The 24,199-nt window shown below is 34.7% G+C and overlaps 2 protein-coding genes across 2 annotated transcripts; both read left to right on the forward strand.

Moving 5' to 3' along the window:
* The first annotated feature begins 1,766 nt into the window (after positions 1-1,766).
* Positions 1,767-9,622, forward strand: LOC147387148 (uncharacterized). The gene is made up of 6 exons (XM_086421428.1): positions 1,767-1,968; positions 4,250-4,366; positions 4,988-5,104; positions 7,036-7,146; positions 8,363-8,479; positions 9,314-9,622. The coding sequence occupies exons 1-6, from the start codon at positions 1,863-1,865 to the stop codon at positions 9,370-9,372; spliced, it is 627 nt and encodes a 208-aa protein (XP_086277554.1). The 5' UTR covers positions 1,767-1,862; the 3' UTR covers positions 9,373-9,622.
* A 4,420-nt stretch (positions 9,623-14,042) lies between these two features.
* Positions 14,043-15,738, forward strand: LOC147387149 (uncharacterized). Its single transcript, XM_086421310.1, has 2 exons — positions 14,043-14,259; positions 15,260-15,738. Exons 1-2 carry the CDS (start codon positions 14,163-14,165, stop codon positions 15,568-15,570), a joined length of 408 nt encoding a protein of 135 aa, XP_086277436.1. The 5' UTR covers positions 14,043-14,162; the 3' UTR covers positions 15,571-15,738.
* The last annotated feature ends 8,461 nt before the right edge of the window (positions 15,739-24,199 follow it).

Below are 24,199 nucleotides of genomic sequence, written 5' to 3' on the forward strand. Positions count from 1 at the left end.
GTCAAATTATTAATTTATGATAAACTTCCTGATGGATGCACGCCAATTAGAACGTTCAATAAGTCTTACCGGAATTGACTCTGTCTCAATAGAATCTCATCATCCATACATAACAAATGGTATGTTATATTCATACCATAACATAGGAACAATAAGAGCTCAAATTCTTATCGATACTGGAATTCATTAGGAAAAAATAGATATATGGAACAATGGTATTATATACCTCGTGATGCGTCTTATGCAACACTTATAATGGATAATGTCATTTGTAGTTGAAGGTAAGTCTTTGTCCATTGAATTCTAGACGTCAATCAGTCCCCACTCTATACAGGATCAAAGAAAAATTGAGATTCAAAAGCATGATATTAGAGGGCTATTTTGTCTTTCACTTCGTTCTCGAGATAGCTATGACATCACCACCATTGGATCTACTATCAAGATCAAAACAGTTTTCTTCCTACCCTTGACTTTCAACTTGTCCATTCTCAAACTTATCCTTCAAAAAGCCAGTATCTTGGGCCCACCTACAACCCTCATCTTTTGGACCTACCATAGGACATAGGATAATACATGGTGGCTTTTCTGTATTTTACTCCTTTAATATTTTGAGATTGAGTCGTGTTGGAGTGACATTCAAATTGACATCATTTCACACATTGCTGATATAGATGTGTGTACAAGCATTTTCCTTTGAGATTTGGTTTTCACGTAAATCAAAGACTAATAATAGGGTAAATTACCATTTCGTTAGCTGAATTTAATTACGATTCTAGCAAACTGTTCATTTTAATTATCGAAACGTGAACGTGCGAAATTGCAGGTTTTTCAAGTAATGAGATAGCAGGTTTAAAATGACAACTCACTAGTTTTTTTGTTGTACCTACGAAATTATCACTTTAAACCTGTGTAATTGTAACCTCTGATATCATTACTGTTCATATTTTGGTAATTAAAATGAACAGTGAGTCTGAATCTTAATTCATCAAAAGGAGAATATAAAGAAAATAAAGAACAAATAAAAAAACACATATTTATGTGATTGGCAATAATTCATAGTCTATGAATAGATTCGATCTTCTTCTTCACTTTGAGATACACAAGTTTTAGTCCCAAACCCAAGTCTTGGAATCCTTTGAACACTTTTCTCCATTTATGAAAAAAAAATTATTCATTTAAGATCTTTCAAAATGTATTTTAAAGATCTTAATGAGTTTTATAATTTCAGTTACTAATTAATTTTTTCTATGTTACAATGTTGTTGAGAGCCATACTCATGAGCCCACCGCCTATAGTCATGCTCATGTATCACATTCTCTCTCTCTCTTAAAACTATACTAGATTTTACTACAAGAAGCAAGGAAATTAACTATTTCAAAAGATTAAAAAGCAGAATTCAAAATCTTTATAATTCCAAAACTACAAACCAAAATGCAATAAATTGTATTAGATATTAGTGAGATTAATATTTCTCAAGAGACGGTATATAAGATTCAGAAGCTAGTTTTCTCCCTTAAGGAAAAAAAAAAGAGCTTCTACAGATTCATAGAATTTACATTAGTACTTGATAAAAAAGAAAAAAAAAGATGTATATGAAAGGTGAAGACATCTGTTGTTCATTTAACAGCTTGCAGCCTCAATCCTTGACAGCAAATCTTGATACCAATGCATTCTTGTGAAGAGAGGACATAAACTCGTGTGTCATATCTGACGCACTCTAAAATGGCCACTCTCTCCCTCACTTTATCTATAAATAGGGGAAGAGAGTACATTGCACTTCCCATGCATCCCATCTCTTTATCAACAAATACTTACTTTTATATATAGTGTTGTACGTAGTTAATACTTCTTCTTGTAAGGAAATGGCTTCTTCTAAGGTTTTTCTTCTTCTTGGTGTTCTCTTAGCTGTTGTTCTCTTCATCTCCTCTGAAGTGGCAGCTAGGGATGTAGCTGAGACTTCTAAAGGAGGTGAGTTTAGGAATCCATATATCATTTTTTCTTAAATCTAGGTTTTATTACTAGTAAATAGTGCATGGGTTAACCCACCCATAGGTTGAACTGTGGGTTAGGCGCACGTCACGGGTTCGATTTTCCTCTTGGGTTTTTCTCATGATTTAACTGGGGGACCATGACGGTGGGTTGCTGTGGTAGTCCTCCCCGAGATTAGTTGTGGTGCACGCAAGTTGGCCCGGACACTCGGTTATTAAAAAAAAAAAAATAGTGCATGGGTTAAGCTAATTAAGCTTTTATTTCCATCATGCGAGGGATGATATTATGGTGCAAATCTCTTCCCCATATGTAGCACCTTGGGACATTACTAACCATGAGATTATTGTTATTATTATTGGAAGCTGAGGTATTTGGGCCTCTTAAAGCACCCGACAAATCCTCGGGATACGTGTAATTCCCTCTCCAAATTTGCTCCATAATTTCTGGGATAAATCCCTGAGGGTGGTAACTAAAGGGGGATTCGAACTCAAAACCTCCACCTCTTGAGGTGTGGTCTTGGTAATTATTATTACTATTTTGGAAGGTCATAGTCTTTTGAAGTTCCATGCACACGTAGAGCTTTGTCTATAGGTGAGTACCCATCAAGACAGAAAAACACCACAGTCCTCTAGTGTAAATGGGTTAGATTTGATTAATTTAACCAAAAAAAAAAAAAAACTTTTTTTTTACATGATCTACAATTTCAACGGTGTGTTTCTATTGTCTTGCTGACATGGCCCTATCTTAATCGTCCAAAAGAGCGTGATACAGAGGATCCACTCCCTTTGTATTAAATATCATGCTCCAATATTCTTGATGGGTGTTCTATCAAAATGGTCCCGTATTTTATGAAAATTACAATCCAACCCCATGAAATATCTAATAAGAGGCTTGCTACAATGACTCGGAATAATAGTCGAAGTAGTATCCATGTGGCCATATTTGAAATGTGGGTGGAGTCCAGATCGTATGCACCCATCCCACACCACAATATGGAAGCAGATCTTTTGTAGCACAAGGTTCTTGTAGCATATTTTCAACCATTGAAAGAGCACCACATTAGCGATAAAATTAGATTTTACAGCTTAAAATATGGGGAGTTCAGTAGCTAGCCGTTCATTTTTAAAGAGATGAATCTGCACAAAAAAAAACTTATTTTTTTTTATTTTTATTTTTTTAATCAGATTTAAGTCATGATCAAGAGGCTGAGATGTTAATTTTTTTTAAAAAAATACCTCTCTCTCTCTCTCATCTTTTGAAAGTGTGCTACATGATTGCTACAAGAACCGTGTGCTGCAGAGGATCCGCTTCCCCTTAAGACATGCCCCATAAACCACAATTCAAGAAAATTTTAAAAAGGAGATATTCTAAGTATTAAATCCTTGAATTGTGACTTACGTGGTATGTGTGTGGAGGCGTGGGAGGAGGGTTTCAATCCCCCCGGGTGTATAAGATCTGGAATCTTGTATCATAACTACCCCCATCCCCAAAATAAAAAATCATATTTTCTTGGCTAGAACTAAACATTGGAATTTTAGAAAGAATCTACTTTAACTTGAAAATATTTCCTTGCAAAACTATTTATACCCTTGAAGTTTTATTTTGAGGATGGTAATTCCCTTATTTGTTTGAGTCACAATCCAGAGTAGTGTCCCGTTCCTATAGTAACAAACAGTGTCTACGTGGCATTTTTTAGTTGGAGATTAAACACATTAGGGTGCGTGCTACGTAAAAAAAGGGCTTGTTTAGGATCCCGATGTACCTTTTTAAAGCCCAACCAAAACGTGACACATAGAAACCATACCTATTTGTTTAGTTAATGACTAATATACCCTCCATAATGCTTTTAGGATACTAAATCAATGACCCAATAAACAATCGAAGTTTTAATATAATTACCAACATGTCAATGAAATAGTATTCTATTTTCCTAAAAAGAGACCTTACGGCACTATAAATGATTCAAAGAGAAGTGCTTCTAAAGAAGTACATATTACGGAGTTCACGAACAAGGCCATGCTGATTTCATCTTGTAGTAATAGCTCTGATGTTTTTTATTCCAAATAAGCCCTTCTAATACATGTGCGTTTGCACATGCCACCTTCTAGTTACCAAAATAATCAATTTGCATCATAATTCTTACATAAGTTATTCAAAGAGAAGTGCTTCAAAAGAAGCACTTTTGCTTTTGCAAGACCTATCGAGTTCCCCAATGAGGCCATGGTGATTTCATTTTGTACTCTGGTGTTTTTGGTTCCAGAGGAGGTGAGCAATGAAGCAGTATATCCTGAACAAGGAGGTGGTGGGGGTCATTGCAGATGCTGCCACTGGGGCAGGAACGGGTGCTCGAGGCGTTGTTGCAAAGATCCGGAAGGAAGTGAGTTTTCGAATCTATATTTCCATCAAGTGGTGAAAATGGCTTCTGAAAATCTGTTGGCATGAACCCATGGTAGACCATAACACTAAATACCATATTTTTTTTTCTTGATGGGTGTTTTAATGGAAACGGATGATTGTTTTGCTAAAATTAATAATGACGGAAATAATCGGACTTTTAATATGACTACCAATATGTCATTAACAAAAAAGATAAAAAATCTGTATCCTAAAACAGCACCTCGAGACATTATTATCAAACTTATTAATCTTGCAACCGCGATTCTTATGTAAGTGATTCAAAGAGAAGTGCTTCTAAAGAGTTCATTTTGTATAAAAAGCTTTTTTATTACAAATAATCCCTTCTAATACATATGCCTTTGCACATGCCACCTTCTAGTTACCATAATGTCAAACGAAGAAGTACCTATTTTCCCAAAAAAAGACCTTATGATACTATATATCCCCAAAATAATCAATTTTGCAATCATAATTCTTATAGAAGTTATTCAAAGAGAAGTGCTTCAAAAGAAGCACTTTTGCTTTTGCAAGACATCGTGTTCACCAATGAGGACATAGTGATTTCATTTTGTATGACGAACTCTGGTGTTTTTGGTTGCAGAGGAGGTGAGCAATGAAGGAGTATACCCTGAACAAGGACATGGTGGGGGTCAGTGCCGATGCTGCCAATGGGGCAGGTTCGGGTGCGTGAGGCGCTGTTGCACAGATGCCGAAGAAAGTGAGTTTTCAAAATTATATTTCCATCAAGTTGTGAAAATCGCTTCTGAAAATCTGTTGGCATGAACCCACATGTTGCACCTTGGGATATTGCCAACCATCTGATTAGTTTCTTCTTCTTCTTGACGATCAACATAGTACCAAATACCATGCTCTATGTTGTCAAAAATACTGGTCCAACCACATTTTTGAAATATTTATCAAGAGGGACATATACCCATGTTCATGTTTTTTAAAAATCAAAACTGGCATCTTCTATAGGAACATGCATTGGAATTGACTTTGCTTGTATACTTTTTATTTTATTTTATTTTGAGCCGCTAAACTGACTGAAAAAATGCTCAAATACACTCAACTGAAGTGGTATGTGCACACAACCATAGATTTTGTGCACATTTCACTACAGTTTATTTGAGTATCTATTTTTTTGAGTCACGCTAATATTAAAGTCAGGGGCGGAGCCAGGATTTTCTTTTAGTGGGGGCAAACTTATAATTAATTGGAAAGGGAGGAGGCAAAAATTGGAGAGAGATGAGGGAGTGTGGGTAACAGGGTCAAACGGGGCATATCAATAGTTCAAAATACAAGGATACCTCGAATTTAAGCATAAATTTAAGGATATCTAAAATGCCCAAAAAAGTTGAGTGGGGCAATTGCCCCCAATGTCTCCTTACTACTCCACCCCTAATTAGAGTCATGTTAAATTGAAGCACTAAAACGTATGTGGTGATGACGCGGTTGACATGCCGTAGATCTTTTTCTTCGTCATTTTATCATTAGTCTTAGTATTATTCTTCTATTATTCAAGAGACGTTCTATACTGACTTCCTACAACACTGGGTTTCTGTTTGAGCACACCTCCACGTCAGTGGCAGTGTTGTAGGATGTCAAGTAGCATTTTTCTTTTGAAATTCATATAAATGAACTGATTTTTTTTCTTCCAAACAGGTACCTAGTAAATGAATGTACTTTTGTACCCTTATTTTCAACCTAAAATAAATTCTAAACTCTAAATATAATTCTGGCCTTTTCATAATTTTGTAAAGGAACATGCTCTTTTATTTGAGGTTCACGAGAAGGCTAAAAGAAGGAAAATTGAAAATGTGCCCATGCGGAAAGTATTTGTTTTAGTAAAAATAAATACCAAAATGGGTATAACTCTTTTGATATATAAATATTGTATAAACACGGCTCACACAGTAATTTTGACTTTGTAAATGACCTTTTTAGTAATTTCCTTAGAAAAGTGGAGGACTTGAGTTTGAACCCCCCACTTAGAATTCATCCTCAGACATTTATCCTAGAAATTACCTGATGTGTAAGGTGGGAGGGGACTGCATGTTCCCTGAGGATTAGTTGGATTCTTTGAGAAGCTGATACCTTAGATAAAAAGAAAGATAGACCCTAAGGCTATATATATATATATATATATATATATATATACATATATATATAGGGTCATGGGTTATGTTTGACACCCTACTATTTGCCTTATGTATTTTTTCCTACACGGATTAGGAGTTTTGGAATGGGCTGATTTTTTTAGTGAGGAGATCATCCTCACAAAAAATCAGCCCATACCGAAACTTCTAACCTTGTCAAAAGTGATTTAGAAAAAATGAACAATCCACAATTCTTTAACTTTTAAATATGGGGTTAGAAGTTTTGGAATAAACTGATTTTTGGTGAGGATAATCTACTCATCATGGAGATCTTCCTCACAAAAAATAAGCTTTCAAAACTTCTAACTAATGTAGGAAAAAACACATAAGGCAAATAGTAGGATGCATTTCCCACATATATGTATCCCCAAAATGACCAATTTTGTAATCATGCTTTTTATAGAAGTTATTCTATTTGGACATATTGTCATCTCAAATGAGATTGTAACGAGTTATCGTCTGATATAACGATTGGTGTTTTTGGTGGCAGAGGAGAGCAGTGAAGTAGTCCCAGAACAAAGACATGGTGGGCATCCATGCAAATGCTGTCGACGAGGCAAATCAGGGTGTGTGAAACGATGTTGCACAGATGCGGAAGAAAGTGAGTTTTCAAATCTATATTTCCATCAAGTAGTGAAAATGACTTCTAAAATATATATTTAGGTCCCGTTAGACAGACAATGTTAGGAAACAAAAATTTTCCTATATAGCTTAAAGTTGTAGATTTGGCTGATTTTTTGTGATGATGGTTTCTATGATGAGGAGATCATCCTCTAAAAAATCAGCCCAAACTAAAACTTCTAAATCCACCTAAAAAGTGGTTTACACATTAATAGTAAAAAATTGACGGTTTACAATTCTAAACCACTTTTGACAGGGTTAAAAGTTTCAAATTGGGCTAATTTTTTGTGAGGATGATCTCCTCACCATAGTGATCACCCTCACAAAAAAAAAAAAAAAAAATAATAATAATAAATAAATAAATTTTTTTAAAAAAAAAATCAACTCAATCCAAAAATTTTAAGCCATATAAGACAAATTTTTACTCCCAACATTGGTTCCCTAACGTTCTGCCGAACACTACCCTATATATGCACCATGGAATACTTCTAACCATCTGATTACCAAATACAATGGTACTATTTTTTGATGGGGTGTTTTACCAAAACAGTCAAGTATTTTGTCAAAAATACTGGCCCAATCACATTTTACAAAGATTTATCAAGAGGGCCATATAGCCGTTTTGGTGTTTATTAATTTATTTTATCAAAATTCGTATCTTCTAGTGGGTAATGAATGGAACTGAATCTACTTATATACTTCTTTTTTTTGTTTAAAATTCATATAAACGAACTGATATTTTTCCCAAGCAGGTTATTTTGCTGAATTTACCTTAGTACCCTGGTTTTCAACCTAAAATAAATTCTAATAACCCTATATATAAATCTGGATTTTTTAAATAATTTTGTAAAACAACATGCTCTTTTTTTTTTGAGGTTCACTAGAAGGCTCAGAGAAGGAAAATTGCAAGGTATCCGTTTTAATAAAAATAAATACCAAGACGGGTATACAACTTTTTTGATATATAAATATTCTAAAAAACATGGTTGGACTACTAATTTTGACCTTGTATATGACCGTTTTGGTACTTTTCCTTTTCTATTTTGTCAAAAAGAGACCTTAAGCAATCACTGTTTTTATAAAAGTGATTCAAAGAGAAGTGCTTCTACAGAAGCGCTTTTGCAGGAGATATTGTTCCCCAACGAGGCCATACCGATTTCATTTTGTGTAATGGACTCCGGTGTTTTTGGTTGCAGAGGAGGAGGAGAGCAGTGAAGTATACCCTGAACAAGGAGGTGGTGGGGGTCGATGCAGATGCTGCCAATGGGGCAGATTTGGGTGCGCAAGGCGCTGTTGCACAAATGCAGAAGAAAGTGAGTTTTCAAATCTATATTCCTATTAATTAAAGTGGTGAAAATCGCTTCTGAAAATCTATTGGCATGAACCTGTTTTGTCACGTGTGGCAATTATTATGAATAATACGAAAAGAGGAAAAACAAGAAAGAAAATTAAAACACACAGATTTAATGTGGTTCGGCAGTATGCCTACATCCATAAGAGCAAGAAGCTGAATTTTCACTATATGAAAAATTAGGATTACATTAGATGAATTTATAATAAACCCCAGCCGTACAATAGGTATTAGAAAATTTCAATAATACCCCTGTACTGTACCACAAGGGCGTTGTCCCTACATCCCAAACCTATTAATTATCCCCAACAATCCCAAAAAACAGATGCCGTCGTTCGCTTCGCTCAAAACGCAACACTTCCCTCTCTCCACTCCGGCATCTGCCTGCTTTCTCTGGGTATGTGTTCCACTCAATATGAACCACATACTACATCAGAACCCATATATTACACCTTGGCATGAACCCATGGTAGACCACAACCGTAAATACCATATTATTATTTTTTCTTGATGGGTGATTTTACCAAAACGGACCATTCTTTTGCCAAAATTACTACTGACTGAAAAATTCAAACTTTTAATATGACTACCAATATGTCATTAAAAAAAAAAAAGGTCCCAAAGCAGTACCTAAAGTCTCGAGATGTTATTATCGAACTTAGTAATTTTGCAACAGCGATTCTTATAAAAGTGATTCAAAGAGAAGTGCTTCTAAAGAAGTACATATTACAGAGTTCCTAAACGAGGCCATAGTGCTTTCTATTTGTATTAACAGCTCTGGTGTTTTTGATTGCAGTGGTGGAGGGCACGGAGGCAAGCGGTGAAGTGAACCCTGAAGCTGGCACTCACAACTAGACACCAAACTATGTCTGTGTGATGGCGACTTTTTGTGTATAAATAAACGCATATAGCCTATTATATGCGAGTTTGTTGCACTTAATTAGAATAATAGTTGTTATGAGCAACATTAGTCTTCTGAGTATGAGCTCTTGCAATGTTGAGTACTACTGCTCCCTTGTAATGGTTCCTTTCCATGTATAAAAATCACCTACGTACTAGTGTTGTTTGCTTTACTTAAACAAAGTAAAAGTTAAATTAGAAATCATGCAAAGTCCCAAAATTCTCTTAATTTTTCCACAAATTTTAAATTCTCCATCCAATTAACGATGAGTTATTCAGTGATTTATTGTTGATTCTGAACTTGGTTACCAGCTATATACGTATCATAAATGGTGATTACTATATACATGCAATGGTTGGATTATCGTACATAGGAGAGATCATTATTGTAAAAATAAACATCATGATCAGATGGACATCCTATTCACTCCAAATGGTCCGATTAAAAATATATATAGTTAGGGTTGTTTGATGATCCGTTCAATATGATTGATTTTTTTTATTTCTTTTGAAGAGGATGAATTTCATTAAAATAGCATGGCCAGCTGAGATGACCAACCAAGAAAAACCGAAACAAAGAGAACTACTCAATTACTAAACTACACACCCTATCCCAATTGCTTACGAAGTTGTCGAAGAAAACTCCCCTAAAACCCTTGGAAACCTTCGACCAATAGAAAAGAAGGTCCAAAATGGACAAAATTACAATTATTCGACAAATGGCTATATAGAGAACAATGTGATTGTAGACAATATGAATTTTATTGATAATTCTTGGATGAATATTACAAAAGTCCCAATAGGGTACTTATAAGCATTACATCAACCAAGATATATGAAAACTACCTAATATAAATATTCTAGAATATCCTAATTGATATATTCTAAATATCAATATATATTCTACAATATCCTTCATCATAACCTTCCACTTGTGTGAGATACAATAACAATGATACAATGTATCTCATGCATTTTAATACAATGCATCTTATTCTCTAACAGTGATTCTTCTGAAGATACAACTATTTTTTTTTTATCTATGCAATTTAGTCTTCAGTTGGGCAGGAATATGAACACCCTTAGATGTCCATCCAAATTAAATCCACTTTGTCTCTTAAAATTTCCCCATTTTGTGGGGCACCAATTTAGCAAATATACGACAGAAAAAATGGCTCAAACCTAACTTTAATAGTATATTTTTGGAATTTTAATGGTTGGGATTTCATATTTTTCATGAGTCATCATAAGAAAAAAGGGAAATGAAGCTTCTTCCTAGTGAAGTTACATGTTAGGGTTAAGGCTTGATGCTTCATTGACCCTGGAAAACTGGTACGTGTCGTAATGCAGTGTATTATGATGATGTACATAAACCCGTTTGTTGGGATGTTTACATGATTGGGATCATGTGTTTATATGAGTTATTTTCCAAGAATCTTCAAAAATTGAACATGTACAAATATATAGGTCGATGTATGAGCTCTTACATAAATAAAATATATTATAAAATTATAAGTTTACTCTAATTTTTGAAGTAAGATGGAGATTAGATCCCCTATTTTGATGAGAAGGGGCAACATCAAATAAGAATCGCAATCTAAAATGGTGTCCTGTTCCTATAGCAAATTTTGGTGTTTACATAGATTTTTATTGGAGAATAAATACATTGGACTGCGTGCCATATAAAAATGGTTTGATGAGGAGCACAATGTTTATTAAACTCCTATCAAAGGTGTCATGTAGACACATGACACCGTAGGAACGGGACACCATTTTGGATGCTGGTTTATTAAATAATTCTAAATGATTTTAAAAGATATATAAATTTATATCTTTATTTTATTATTATAATGAGAGAAAGCAGCCAAGTAGAAGTGGTTCAACATCAAAAATCTGGATTTCATAAATGTCCATACCTTGACATTTAAACATAATATAATCAAGGTCATTTTGATAATAAAAAATCAAGAAAATTGTGATCGTACATACCTAAAATCAGGTTCATTAGTTTTCAATATTATAAAATTATCTTTTTTTTATAATACATAATCTACAAAACCAACCTTTAATTAATATATATTAAATTACAAATAAGCCCTTCACACATATGTGCGTTTGCACATGTCACCTTCTAGTTTTTATGATATCTGAAAATCAACCCAATTCTGATTGGAACCCATTTGGACTGGACTTGGGGTGTTGGGATTAGTTGATTTGTGCTGGATGCGAGTTAGGGCTAGTCTATGGTCAACCCTCCTAGACAGGACTGGACTGGATTTGGATTCATCCAAGCCTGGCACGAACTAAGCTGTCACAGACAGCAGGTCTTCATTGATCAATAGTCAACTTGATACAACTCAAACCAAAAGAAGTCAACTTTGTGCTTGCCAAGTATAGAAATTGGTAACGTAAAGGATTGAAACAGTTGGATCTACTAATTAAGATTGAAACAGTTTAGGTCCATGTTTGACTTTTAAGCTTCTCAAGTCTCAAGCTTATCCTTCTAAAATTAATACGTTGGTCCAACCTACAACCCCTTTTTGGGACTACAATTGGATGTACCTCAAAGGACATATATATAAGTATATAACACCAATCACAAAATAATTAATTAAATAAATAAATAATCCTTATTGCCAGCTAGTTTAATCGGTAAAATCTATAGGTGTGATGATACAATGGATTTAGATTTGATCCTAAATTATTGATCTCGTTAAAAATAAACTTACCAATTGAAGAAAAAAAAATCTAATAATAATTATTATATTTTTTTTCTTATTTCGTTTCTTATTTTTTTTATTTTTATTTTTATAAGTGAATTATTAATTAATAATTAGTAAGTCAAGATTGATTATTCTTTTTTATACTAATTATAATTATTAGAATTTATTTGTGTTGGTATCCTCTTTAAGGTTAAAGAATAAAAGAGAAAAGACAATAAAATTGGAAGGGATATTCATTAAAGTTGTTGCACGGATTAGTAAGGAGATGAAATCCCAACCCCTCCTTTATGTGGAGGATAAAGGTTGTAGGATCCAATGTTGTGTTTATTTTATCAAGTTTGAATCTACAAAAGAAGCATATTCTTGTGATAGATTTATCGTGAACCAATGTCATAGACCTGCCTCAGGGATCCTTCACTTTTATTTTTAGCTGTTAGATAAGAATACCAAGATTGCCAAACACTCAAGGCTTAAATTTCCCAAAAGGAAAAAAATTAAAGGCCAGGGAGTTATGTAACATAACATATCTTACCCTAGAGTACTGGATCTTCACCCTTATATCTTACATTTTTTACCACTACTCATTGACTATCTTAGTACTTAAATACCAATGTCGTCTAGAGCAGAGGGGTAGGTGACATGCTCCAAACAGTCAAATAGTCATGAAGAGAAATGAAGGATGTGTCGACTCTTTGACATACAACATTTTAAAATTTGTTGAGTCCACTTCAAAATCCACTGAGTCAACTTGAATCAATTGAATTTTGAATTAACTAGTAAAATTCAGTTTGCACCAACTCATCGGGTATGCTTGAAAATGCATGGAGAACAATTAGAGAATGGTAGAGTAACACATTAATTTTTAAATTTCATTTTTGAAAAATGAAAGTAATTACCATCAACATCAAAGCTATTATAGATTTCTAATTTTCATAAGTTGGGCTCCAAGAGGCTCGATTTGATAAATTTGGGGGTCCAGCTCAAAAGCAATTGGTAACCGTTGTATCCATTTAATTACTTTTTTCAAAATAATTTTTTTTTAAAATTTATTTTATTAAAAGTTGCACCTCCTTAATCTTTATAAAATTGATTTTAAATTCAATGGTTGCTTTTACACCCATTAATTGATCTTTGAAAGTGTGTTTAACACATCTCTTGGTAATCTATTTAAAGATTGCTATTGTCATTTATTATAGAGTAAAATTTCAGCAAACAAACTCTTTAAAAATTAATGTTCTAAATACTTCTCCACAAGTTCTCTCATTTGATCAAAGTGTTATTTAGATTTTGGTGTTCAAAAAAATATGATTAAATTCAACAAGTCAATAAGAAGAATTCAGATTCAATCCATTGTATCCTGGAATCGACTTTGCCAACAACGTATTATCAATCACATTTCATGTGGTAGAGGCAAATATTGATTTAAAGATTTCTTGTACCTCATATGGATTTTCTGAATTTTCTCATTTCTTTTCTATTTGATTTCCAAATTTCTCCGACACAACCTACCTCTAGGATTCATCCAAACTTGTTCATTGACAGCTCTTTTTATCAATTTGAGCGCGGCTTTGGCCACAGGCCAAACCAAACTTTGCGAACCTGATCTCGAAGTGGATTTATACTGAAATTATTGGAAAGAGTCGTGCTACACTGACTTCGAAACTGCGTTCAGACATGCGCTGACGTGGCTGTGTACAGATAACCATCTCGTCCCATGAACATATCACATGCATCTTTGACTTTAAGCACTGTTTCTTATGTAGGGCTCAGAATGGAGACCCACTCAAGTTGATAAGTGTAACAGACAACCACCTTATATCTGACGCTCTCTTAAATGGCTACTCAACATATCTCAGACAACCACGTTATATCTGACGCTCTCTTAAATGGCTACTCAACTTATCTCTTCTCTCTCTCTCTCCTATAAATAGAGGAGAGGGTACATTGCAATTCTCACATCTCCTCCTCTATCACTTTCTTTTATATAGTCTTCTAGTTATTGCTTCTCTTCTTGCAAGGAAAATGGCTTCTTCTAAGGCTTTTCTGCTTTTGGGTGTTCTGTTAGCTGTGGTTCTCCTCATTTCCTTCCAAGTGTCAGCTATAGATTCATCTGAAACAAGTGAGTTTAAGAACCCAAACAATGTCATTTCTCTTCCATTGCTCTTATTCTCAGTTTTACTACTAGTAGTTCACTTCATACTTAAAGTCAAACAGCCAGTGCAATCTTATCCTTGACAAGGATAGATTTATACCACTATAACCAATAGAAATGAGTCAGACCACTTTTATTTTTTCCCTACTCAGTTGTACCATAGATTAATTTAAGAGTCAAACTAACCTTAGTAACTTAGTAAGATTTCAATTCTTACTTGTGGCATCCAAAAACATGATCTGATGCCACAGGTTGTAGAGGCAAAATTCTATGAACTTTGTAGTACCATTTCGTGAGCTGAAAATGAGTTATTTACCATTCGGGCTAATTTTTCATTTTAATTACCGAAACGTGAATGATCATGTTTTTGTAAAAAAAAATATTCAGAATGTTAATGAATTCAACGGTTTTAAAGTGCCTATTTCGCAGGTTTAAAGTGACATTTTCACGGGTTTAAATAGTGCAAAATTGTCAATTTAAACCTTCGAAATAGTCACTTTAAAAACCTTCGAATTCGTTATGTTCATATTTTGGTAATAAATTCATCAAAAGTTGATCACTTTTTGTAAATACCCCCCCCCCCCCCCCCACACACACACACAAGAAAAAAAAAAAAATTCAATTTTTATTATTTTTCACTGTTGAGTTTTAGATTTAAATTTGAGAGTTCTGTGGGTGTTTTATGGCCGTCCATTTTCAAGACCTTGGATCAAACCCAAATTTCTGAATTTATTTTGGGTCTGAGTTTTACCATGAAATCTAGAGGGTCGTGGTGTTGGATTTCGAATGCGGTAATAATCCATTAAAATCTTACTAAATATTAGTAAAGAAAGTGTCTTTTTCGTTTGTTTTTTTTTTTTAATTTAATTTAATATGAAAATAACATAATTAACCTCAATGTCTAACCGTTCAAGTAAAATTTTCATGGTTTATCAGGTACCTATTAATAATCCTTTTTGTGTTGCAGAGGAGAGCGAGGAATCAAATGGCATTGAAGATGCCAAGTATAGAGGTCCAGGATATGGTAATCCTGGATATGGGAATCCGGGATATGGAAATCCTAGATATGGGAATCCAGGATATGGTAATCCCGGATACGGAAATCCTGGATATGGTAATCCGGGATACGGGAATCCAGGACGAGGGGGATACCCTCCTAGACGAGGGTGCCGGAATGGCTGCTGCCGTGGCTACCGAAACAGTCGTGGCTGCAGGGACTGCTGTGAATACGCTGGCCAGGCTCCCTATGAAGAAACTGTAGCCCAGCCTCACAACTAGATACAGATGTGTGTGTGTCTGTGTGTGTGTGTGTGTGTGTGTGTGTGTGTGTGTTTGTTTGGTTAAACATGATAGTATAAAATAAACGCATAGCCTATGCGAGTTTGCAAGTGAATAAGAACAGTTGTAAGAGTTTAATTTGCATGATATTTTAATTAGGACTTGTAATGTTGCTTTATGATAATTGAGTGATTTATAACTCAAAGTATTATGGATATACACGATTGTGTACAAGCCAAGATCTTAAGGGTATGTTTGATTGCATGGAAAGTCACTCTCCATGGAATTTCAAATCCATGAAAAATTAGTTGTGGAAAATAGGTAGGGTTGGAAAATCAAATTTCATTGTTTGATTTCACTTGGATAAAATCATGGAAAAATATGAGAAAAAAGAAGAAGTGGAGAAGGAGGGGGAGAGGAAGAAGAAGATGACGAGGAAGAGGGAGGGGGGAAGATGTGGCGACGAAGGTGGCGATGACGGCGACGGCGACGATGGAGGCGATGGCGGCGACGGAAACGGAGGTAAGTGAGGAAGATGGGAGGAGAACGTGGTGGTGGTGGTGGCGGAGGAGGTAAGTGATGAAAAAGAAGGAGAAAAAGAAAAATAAGAAAAGAGAGAGAAGGTGGTCGGAGACGGAGTCGACGGCGATGGTGATGACGGCGACGGCGATGGTGACAACGGCGATGACGACGACGGTGAGGTTAATGTAATGGTGGTGGTGGTAGAAAATAATTGAGGATGGAAAATATGTGTGGATTTCATTTTCCCACCTATATGGGTGGGAAAATGAAATCCATGATTTATGGGTGGGAAAGTGAAATCCATGATTTAGTAGAATTTTTGAATGGGGTGGAAAATGAATTTCCATTTCCATGTGCAATCAAACACTTGAAAAATGTCATTTTTCATGGAAATTCATTTTCCACCCTATTTTCCATGTGCAATCAAACATACCCTAAATGTTCAAAATTTACAAGAAATATGATCATATGTTAAGCATTCCATTGAATCCAAATATCAATGATTTGAATTCTACAAGTCAACTCAAATCTTAAATCAAACAATGATTTCTATGCATTTTTTTTTCTTGGTGAGGGTTTGATGGTTAGGAGTTAGCATTTAGTATAAGAAGAGGTTGAATGGGTTTGAACCTAAGACTTTGGGAACAACCTCCACAAGCTCCTGCCACTTAGTAAAGTGGTCCTTCTTTATAATGAATTCCATACATGATTGAATATATTTTTGAGAAGTTTTTCAATTCAGACGAAAGATTTCAAAAGAGCCATGATAACGTAGGCGCATGTGATTGATGTGGCAAAGGCACAAAATCATAGATCTTTTTCTAGGGAATACACAAGGAAAAAGATCTATGCCTTTGGTGCCTTAGCCATGTTAGTCAGGTACAGACCACATATGTGTCAACGCGTCATATTGCCAGTAGTCATTTTGAAATTACCATGACGAGACAAGTCTTGGATTTTCTTCATTGATGTTTGAAGCCCATCCCTAATTTTGGAGGCCCATAGACCATAACTGTAGTCAGTCTGATTTCTAACCTCTCATTTGGGATTTTTATATCCCATTGAGGACCGACTCTCATTCTATCCAAATGTCTTTCACGTGCAATTATTTAAGAAAGCTTCTATTGCCTCTCTTTTGCCAACGCCACCAAAAGGATGTGTGCTAATTCTTTAGTGATTTACATATGAATTGGGGTAGCATTAGCAAAAGTTGGTGTGACAATAAAATCTCTCCTTAATATTTGAAGTGCCATTAATACATACTCCTCCTGGTTTTAGTGAATATTTGAGATTACACTTGGGGTGCATGTTGGTTCGGTAAGGATTATCCAAAAAAATATAATTTTCTTAGAAAAATAGAGCAATGGTAGAAATTTTTTATTATTTACACTGAAAACATGAGAAAGTACATACCTTATATGAATCATAGCAAATAAGTTTTTGTTTTTTGTTTTTCTGAATAATGCTGAAGTAACTTCAAGATTGAACCTCACATTGCACATCCCGACGTGAAAGTACTGTATGGAATCATAGATGCTTTTCCTTGAGATAAGAGTAAAAAAGCATTTATGATTCCTATCAACTTTCACGTCAAGCTATGTGATATGAGATCAAATCTTGAGGTCATTCCAGTACGACTCTTTTTTTTTTTCCCCTTTCAAAAACACAACATACTATCTTCTAAATCATCATATAAATAATTGTAATTTATTCTATCTTCAAAAGCATTTAGCATAAGTAAATATTTTTCTTTTTAAAAATTAATACTCATCCTCTACACAAATAAGATAATCTTAGGGAAGTCTTCAACCATTTATAAATCAGTTATGAGTATCTGTCAAATAGAAACAAATCAATTCCAATTTCCATTAGTTACATTCCTTTTAGACTCGACTCTAATTAAGTATGAAATAAAGGGATCCAGAATCAGGGTTTTGAGTTCCAATTGTGATTGTTTGGGCACTCATTTAATTATGGGTCTTGTTAACGTTTGCCTTTAGGGCAAATGTTAAAGTGCAATAAATACACTTTGAAATTTGATTTTGTACGGTATATGACCTTAAAAAAAACTTATTTTTTTACCGAAATACCCTTGGATGCTTGTTCCCAAGGTGCATGTATTACCAAAATACCCTTATATGCTTATCGAAAATGCCCTTAAATAAGCTCTCCCCCCCAATTAAGTTATAATTTTGTAGAATCTTAAACTTCACCCACAATAACTTAACTATAGTTCATCTTTTACTCCTTTAATTTTAAAAAATTTCAATAATACTCAAACCCAGAATTCCAAGTCGATTTCTAGTCATGTTCGTGGATCATGTTAAAAGTGCTACCACCTACTCCAACTTTTTTTTTTCATCCTTTACCCCCTTAACCTGAGAGAGGATGCTTGTGCCGTAAGCACGGGTGAACTCTAGTAAATATATATGACATGGTGGCCTTGGGGGCTATTTAGCCCTGGCCCAGCATGAATTTAATGGGCCAAGTCTAATTCCTACCTTCACATGTTCAATATCAAGGCCCTGAACCTTATTACGTTGGGCTGGGCTGGGACAGATTAGTGGAAAAACAGATCCAATTAATGTTTATGTTTGGCTCAATGTATTTTTGTAGTAAAATTAAAATGTAAAGATGCAAAATAGGAAGTTTATAAATGTGTATTCTTGGCAGGCTGGCTATAACTTTGCAAACAAATTAAAGGCTAAAAATACAGAAAATGATTGACTCAATGTATTTTTCAAGGAAATATAGAAATTATTAAAAGGGAAAGATTTGCAAATTGGTAAAATCTTGCCAAAATCTTTAAGCCTTTTCAAGATTCCTGACAAGTTGGACACTTAAATCATTCAACACGAATCAGTTAATGACACATGCAATGAGAACTACAGGTAGGATAGTTTTCAAGTTTATAGATTTCTTCAAATACACGTGGAACAAGATTATAGATGTTGAATGCCTTTTTTGTCCAACATTGTTGGACAATATAAGTATATAAATCTTTTAGAATTAATTACAGAATTTTTGTTGTTTGAAAATATTAACCAAATTTAAGGCAAAGGTTTCTACATAAATGAAAGGGGACATTTTCCCATGCATAGGCGCCCCTGCTAGGTTTCTCAATGGGTCCACGTCGGGGTTTGAAGGCATGCCGCACCTGCGAGGTGAATTTTTTTTTAGGTATATATATATGGGTCACGTTCAATGGCAAACTTTTTGACAAAATATTTTTCAAAACATGAGTTAGAAGTTTTGGAATGGGCTAATTTCTGGTGAGGATACGATGAGGAGATCATCATCACCAAAAAATCAGCTCATTCTAAAACTTCTAATCCCATCAAAAACAATTTACAAAAAATGGACGGTCCACGATTTTTCAACTTGTAAACATGGGTTAGAAGTTTTGGAATGGGCTGATTTTTGGTGAGGATGATCTCCTCACCGTAGAGATCATCCTCACCAAAAATCAGCCCATTCCAAAATTTCTAACTCATGTTTTGAAAAATGTTTTGCCAAAAAGTTAGCCATTGAACGCTACCCTCTATATATATATATATATATATATATATATATATATATATATATATATATATATATATATATATATATATATAGGGTAACGTTCAATGGCCAACTTTTTGGCAAACGTTTTGGAAAAACATTTTTCAAAACATGAGTTAGAAGTTTTGGAATGGGTTGATTTTTGGTGAGGATGATCTCTACAGTGAGGAGATCATCATCACCAAAAATCAGCCCATTCCAAAATTTCTAACCCCATAAAAAACAGTTTACAAAAAATGGATGGTCCACGATTTTTCAACTTGTAAACATGGTTTAGAAGTTTTGGAATGGGCTGATTTTTGGTGAGGATGATCTCCTCACCATAGAGATCATCCTCACCAAAAATCAGCCCATTCCAAAACTTCTAACTCATGTTTTGAAAAATGTTTTGCCAAAAAGTTGGCCATTGAACGTGACCCATATATATATATATATATATATATGGGAAGCCATCGGAGGCCCTAAAGAGAGTCAAACTTTGTGCCAAACATTTTTAAAAATAAGGGTTAGAGGTTTCAGAATGAGCTGATTTTTTGTGAGGATGGTCTTTATGTTGAAGAGATCATCTTCACTAAAAATCAACTCATTCCGAAAATTCTAACCCTAGTTTACAAGTTGAAGAATCGTAGACTATCCGATTTTTATAAACCACTTTTGATGAGGTTAGAAGTTTTGGAATGAGCTGGTTTTTGGTGAGGATGATCTCCTCACCATAGAGATCATCCTCACAAAAAATCAGCCCATTTTAAAACCCTTAACCCATATATTGAAAATATGTTTGGCTCTCTTTAGGGCTTCTGAAAGCCACCCTATACATATTCTTTTGGGAATTTAATATTTCTAGATCAAGGAATCATTCACACTTGACGGAAACTTTGCCTCTTTTAGGGCCAGTTAATGTGGAACCCTTTTTTTTTTTCAATAACTAATGAGACAATAAATAAAAATAAATTCACGAAAATATAGTGTACTCACATATCAATCGGTTGGAAGATTTCCCTGATTCTAGTCTTTTGATAGTAGGAAGAGGACATATTAACACTAATTTGACATTACAAACCTATAATATGGGATGCGAAATAATTAAAGACAAGCGAACAAGAAAGAAAATAAACAAGAAAAATCAACCACAACACAAGATTTACGTAGAGAGTAGAATGCAAGCTGGAGAAGCCAAATGCAGATAGAGAACAACGTCATGTGGCCGCCTTTCCATCAACTTCTTCTCCATCTCTTTTAACTCTGTAGAAATAATTAGCCGCTTTTTCGGAGAAATAGCTGCCAATGTGCAAGCAAACGAAGGCACATAAAACTAAAAAATGGATCAACCAATCGTTCCTCACTTGGGCCAATGAATAAGAAAGCACAACAATGTACATAAGAGTCATAAGAACCACTGCATCTCTGATGGGTTCTATTAATGTAGATTGCACCAAATGCTTCAACATTTCCAACATCTTCAATGACAACTTCAAGCCCTCGAATTCATTCTCAATTTCACCTTTATACCAATCTCCCCCCTCTATTTTCTGGAAGAAATTCTTTTGATGCATCCACAATTGCTGTTCACACTGCTGCAATTCCTCCCATGCCTTATGCTCACCCTTGCTGGTAATCTATATATGCTAAACCCACATTATTTTAGTGCCAAAATGATTTAGTTTCTGTATCTATTTGACATTTAACATATTATAACTAAGACAATTGGAATTGAGAGAATTATATCTCTATTTTTAGAAGCATAAGATTCATAAGGAGATAAAGAAATAGATCAAATAAAACGTGTGTGCCATGGTAAGTACTTTTTTTAATTTTCAAGGTTGTTTAATTGGTGAACATTATTATTCAAATTATGTCTGAAAGGGGCAAAAAACACGACATTCATGACAATATCTTCTCCTATCAACGTCAAACGTGGATTGTTTGAGAAGATGAGGTTACTCTGTTACCATCCCTTGTGGAGTTGCACAATCCAATTACATTAGTTTAAAAACTTGCTTGAAGACAACTAACTATTAATATCAATTATACTAACCGATTTGGAATGATCAAGAACTATGAGATGTGTGCTGCCAGTACGTGAAAGCAGATCAAGAAGAAAACAAGTTAAATTGCTTTTCCATTTGTACCTTTCTTCATACGACTTCAATACTGAAAACAAACCAAGGAGAGGGGAAGTTATATATATATATATATATGGGAAATGTTCAGCACCCTAAGTTTTACCACACACTTTAACAAACGTTTTTTGTCCTACATGGGTTAGAAGTTTTGGAATGAGCTGATTTTTGGTGAGGATGATCTCTATGATTAGAAGATCATCCTCCCCAAAAATCAGCCCATTCCGAAATGTTTAGCCCCTTGTTTACACGTTGAAAATTCGTGGACCGTCCATTTTTTGTAAATCAATTTTGATGGGGTTAGAAGTTTCGGAATGAGCTGATTTTTGGTGAGGATGATCTCCTCACCATAGAGATCATCCTCACCAAAAATCAGCTCATTCCGAAACTTCTAACCCATGTAAGACAAAACGGGTTTGTTAAAGTGTGTGGTAAAACTAAGGGTGGCGAACGGGACCCTATATATATATATGAACAGCGTTCCTAAGACTCATATTGGGACTCACATTGCGACACACCGTTTTGTCTTATATGGGTAAAAATATTTGGAATTGGCTGATTTTTTGTGAGGATGATCTCTATGGTGAGGAGATCATCCTTGCCAAAAATCAGCTCATTATGAAACTTCTAGACCGTCCAATTTTTGTTGAAAAATTATAGACCGTCCAATTTTTGTCAATCAATTTTGATGGGGTTAGAAGTTTTGGAATGAGATGATTTTTTGCCAGGATGATCCCCTCATCACAGAGATCATCCTCACAAAAATCAGCTCAATCCAAACATTTTTGCCCATATAAGACAAAACGATGTGTCGCAATGTGAGTCTCAATATGAGTCTTAGGAACGTGACCCTATATATATATATATATATAGGGTCACGTTCCGTATACCCCTATTACGACTCACATTGCGACACGCCGTTTTGTCTTATATGAGCAAAAATGTTTGGAATGGGCTGATTTTTTGTGAGGATGATCTCTGTGGTGAGGGGATCATCCTTGCCAAAAATCAGCTCATTATGAAACTTCTAGAGCGTCCAATTTTTGTTGAAAAATTATAAACCGTCCAATTTTTGTAAATCAATTTTGATGGGGTCAGAAGTTTTGGAATGGGATGATTTTTGCCAGGATGATCCCCTCATCACAGAGATCATCCTCACAAAAAATCAGCTTATTCCAAACATTTTTACCCATATAAGACAAAACGGTGTGTCGCAATGTGAGTCGTAATAGGGGTCGTAATAACGCTGTCCATATATATATATAAGGTCACGTTCCTAAGACTTATATTGAGACTCACATTGCGACACACCGTTTTGTCTTATATGGGTAAAAATGTTTAGAATGAGCTGATTTTTTGTGAGGATGATCTCTGTGATGAGGGGATCATCCTGGCAAAAAATCATCCCATTCCAAAACTTCTAACCCCATCAAAATTGATTTACAAAAATTGGACGGTCTATAATTTTTCAACAAAAATTGGACGGTCTAGAAGTTTCATAATGAGCTGATTTTTGGCAAGGATGATCTCCTCACCATAGAGATCATCCTCACAAAAAATCAGCCCATTCCAAATATTTTTGCCCATATAAGACAAAATGGTGTGTCGCAATGTGAGTCCCAATATGAGTCTTAGGAACGCTGTTCATATATATATATATATATATATATATATATATATATATATATATGGGAAATGTTCAGCACCCTAAGTTTTATCACACATTTTAACAAATGTTTTTTGTCCTACATGGGTTATAAGTTTTGGAATGGGCTGATTTTTGGTGAGGATGATCTCTATGATTAGAAGATCATCCTCCCTAAAAATCAGCCCATTCCGAAATGTTTAGCCCCATGTTTACACGTTGAAAAATCGTGGACCGTCCATTTTTTGTAAACCATTTTTGATGGGGTTAGAAGTTTTGGAATGAGCTGATTTTTGGTGAGGATGATCTCCTCACAATAGAGATCATCCTCACCAAAAATCAGCCCATTCCAAAACTTCTAACCCATGTAGGACAAAAAACGTTTGTTAAAGTGTGTGGTAAAACTTAGGGTGCTGAACGGGATCCTATATATATATATATATATATATATATATATATATATATAGGGGGCGGTTCAAGGGCCATCTGAGAAACCGTCTAAGAAAACTTTCGTTTTTCAAAATAAGGGTTAGAGGTTTTGGATTGAGCTGATTTTTTGCAAGGATGGTCACTATGATGAGAAGATCATCCTCACAAAAAATCAGCTCAATCAGAAACTTGTAAATCCATCAAAAGTGATTTACAAATTAGTGATAAAAAGTGGTAAAAAATCGACGGTCCACATTCTAAATCACTTTTAACGGGGTTAGAAGTTTCAGATTGAGCTGATTTTTTTTTTTGGATGATCTTCCCATCATAGAGATCATCCTCACAAAAAATC

This window comes from Akebia trifoliata, chromosome 13 (assembly GCF_017979445.1).
Source record: "Akebia trifoliata isolate Shusen 1 chromosome 13, ASM1797944v1, whole genome shotgun sequence".
Lineage (NCBI taxonomy): Eukaryota > Viridiplantae > Streptophyta > Magnoliopsida > Ranunculales > Lardizabalaceae > Akebia > Akebia trifoliata.

Bases quoted from the DNA above. Each gene is read 5' to 3' on its own strand.
- LOC147387148 (XM_086421428.1), top strand. From the start codon at position 1,863: ATGGCTTCTTCTAAGGTTTTTCTTCTTCTTGGTGTTCTCTTAGCTGTT. The intron at 4,367-4,987 runs GTGAGTTTTCGA...TTTTGGTTGCAG, and splicing joins TTGCAAAGATCCGGAAGGAA to AGGAGGTGAGCAATGAAGGA. The intron at 5,105-7,035 runs GTGAGTTTTCAA...TTTTGGTGGCAG, and splicing joins TTGCACAGATGCCGAAGAAA to AGGAGAGCAGTGAAGTAGTC.
- LOC147387149 (XM_086421310.1), top strand. From the start codon at position 14,163: ATGGCTTCTTCTAAGGCTTTTCTGCTTTTGGGTGTTCTGTTAGCTGTG. The intron at 14,260-15,259 runs GTGAGTTTAAGA...TTTGTGTTGCAG, and splicing joins TATAGATTCATCTGAAACAA to AGGAGAGCGAGGAATCAAAT.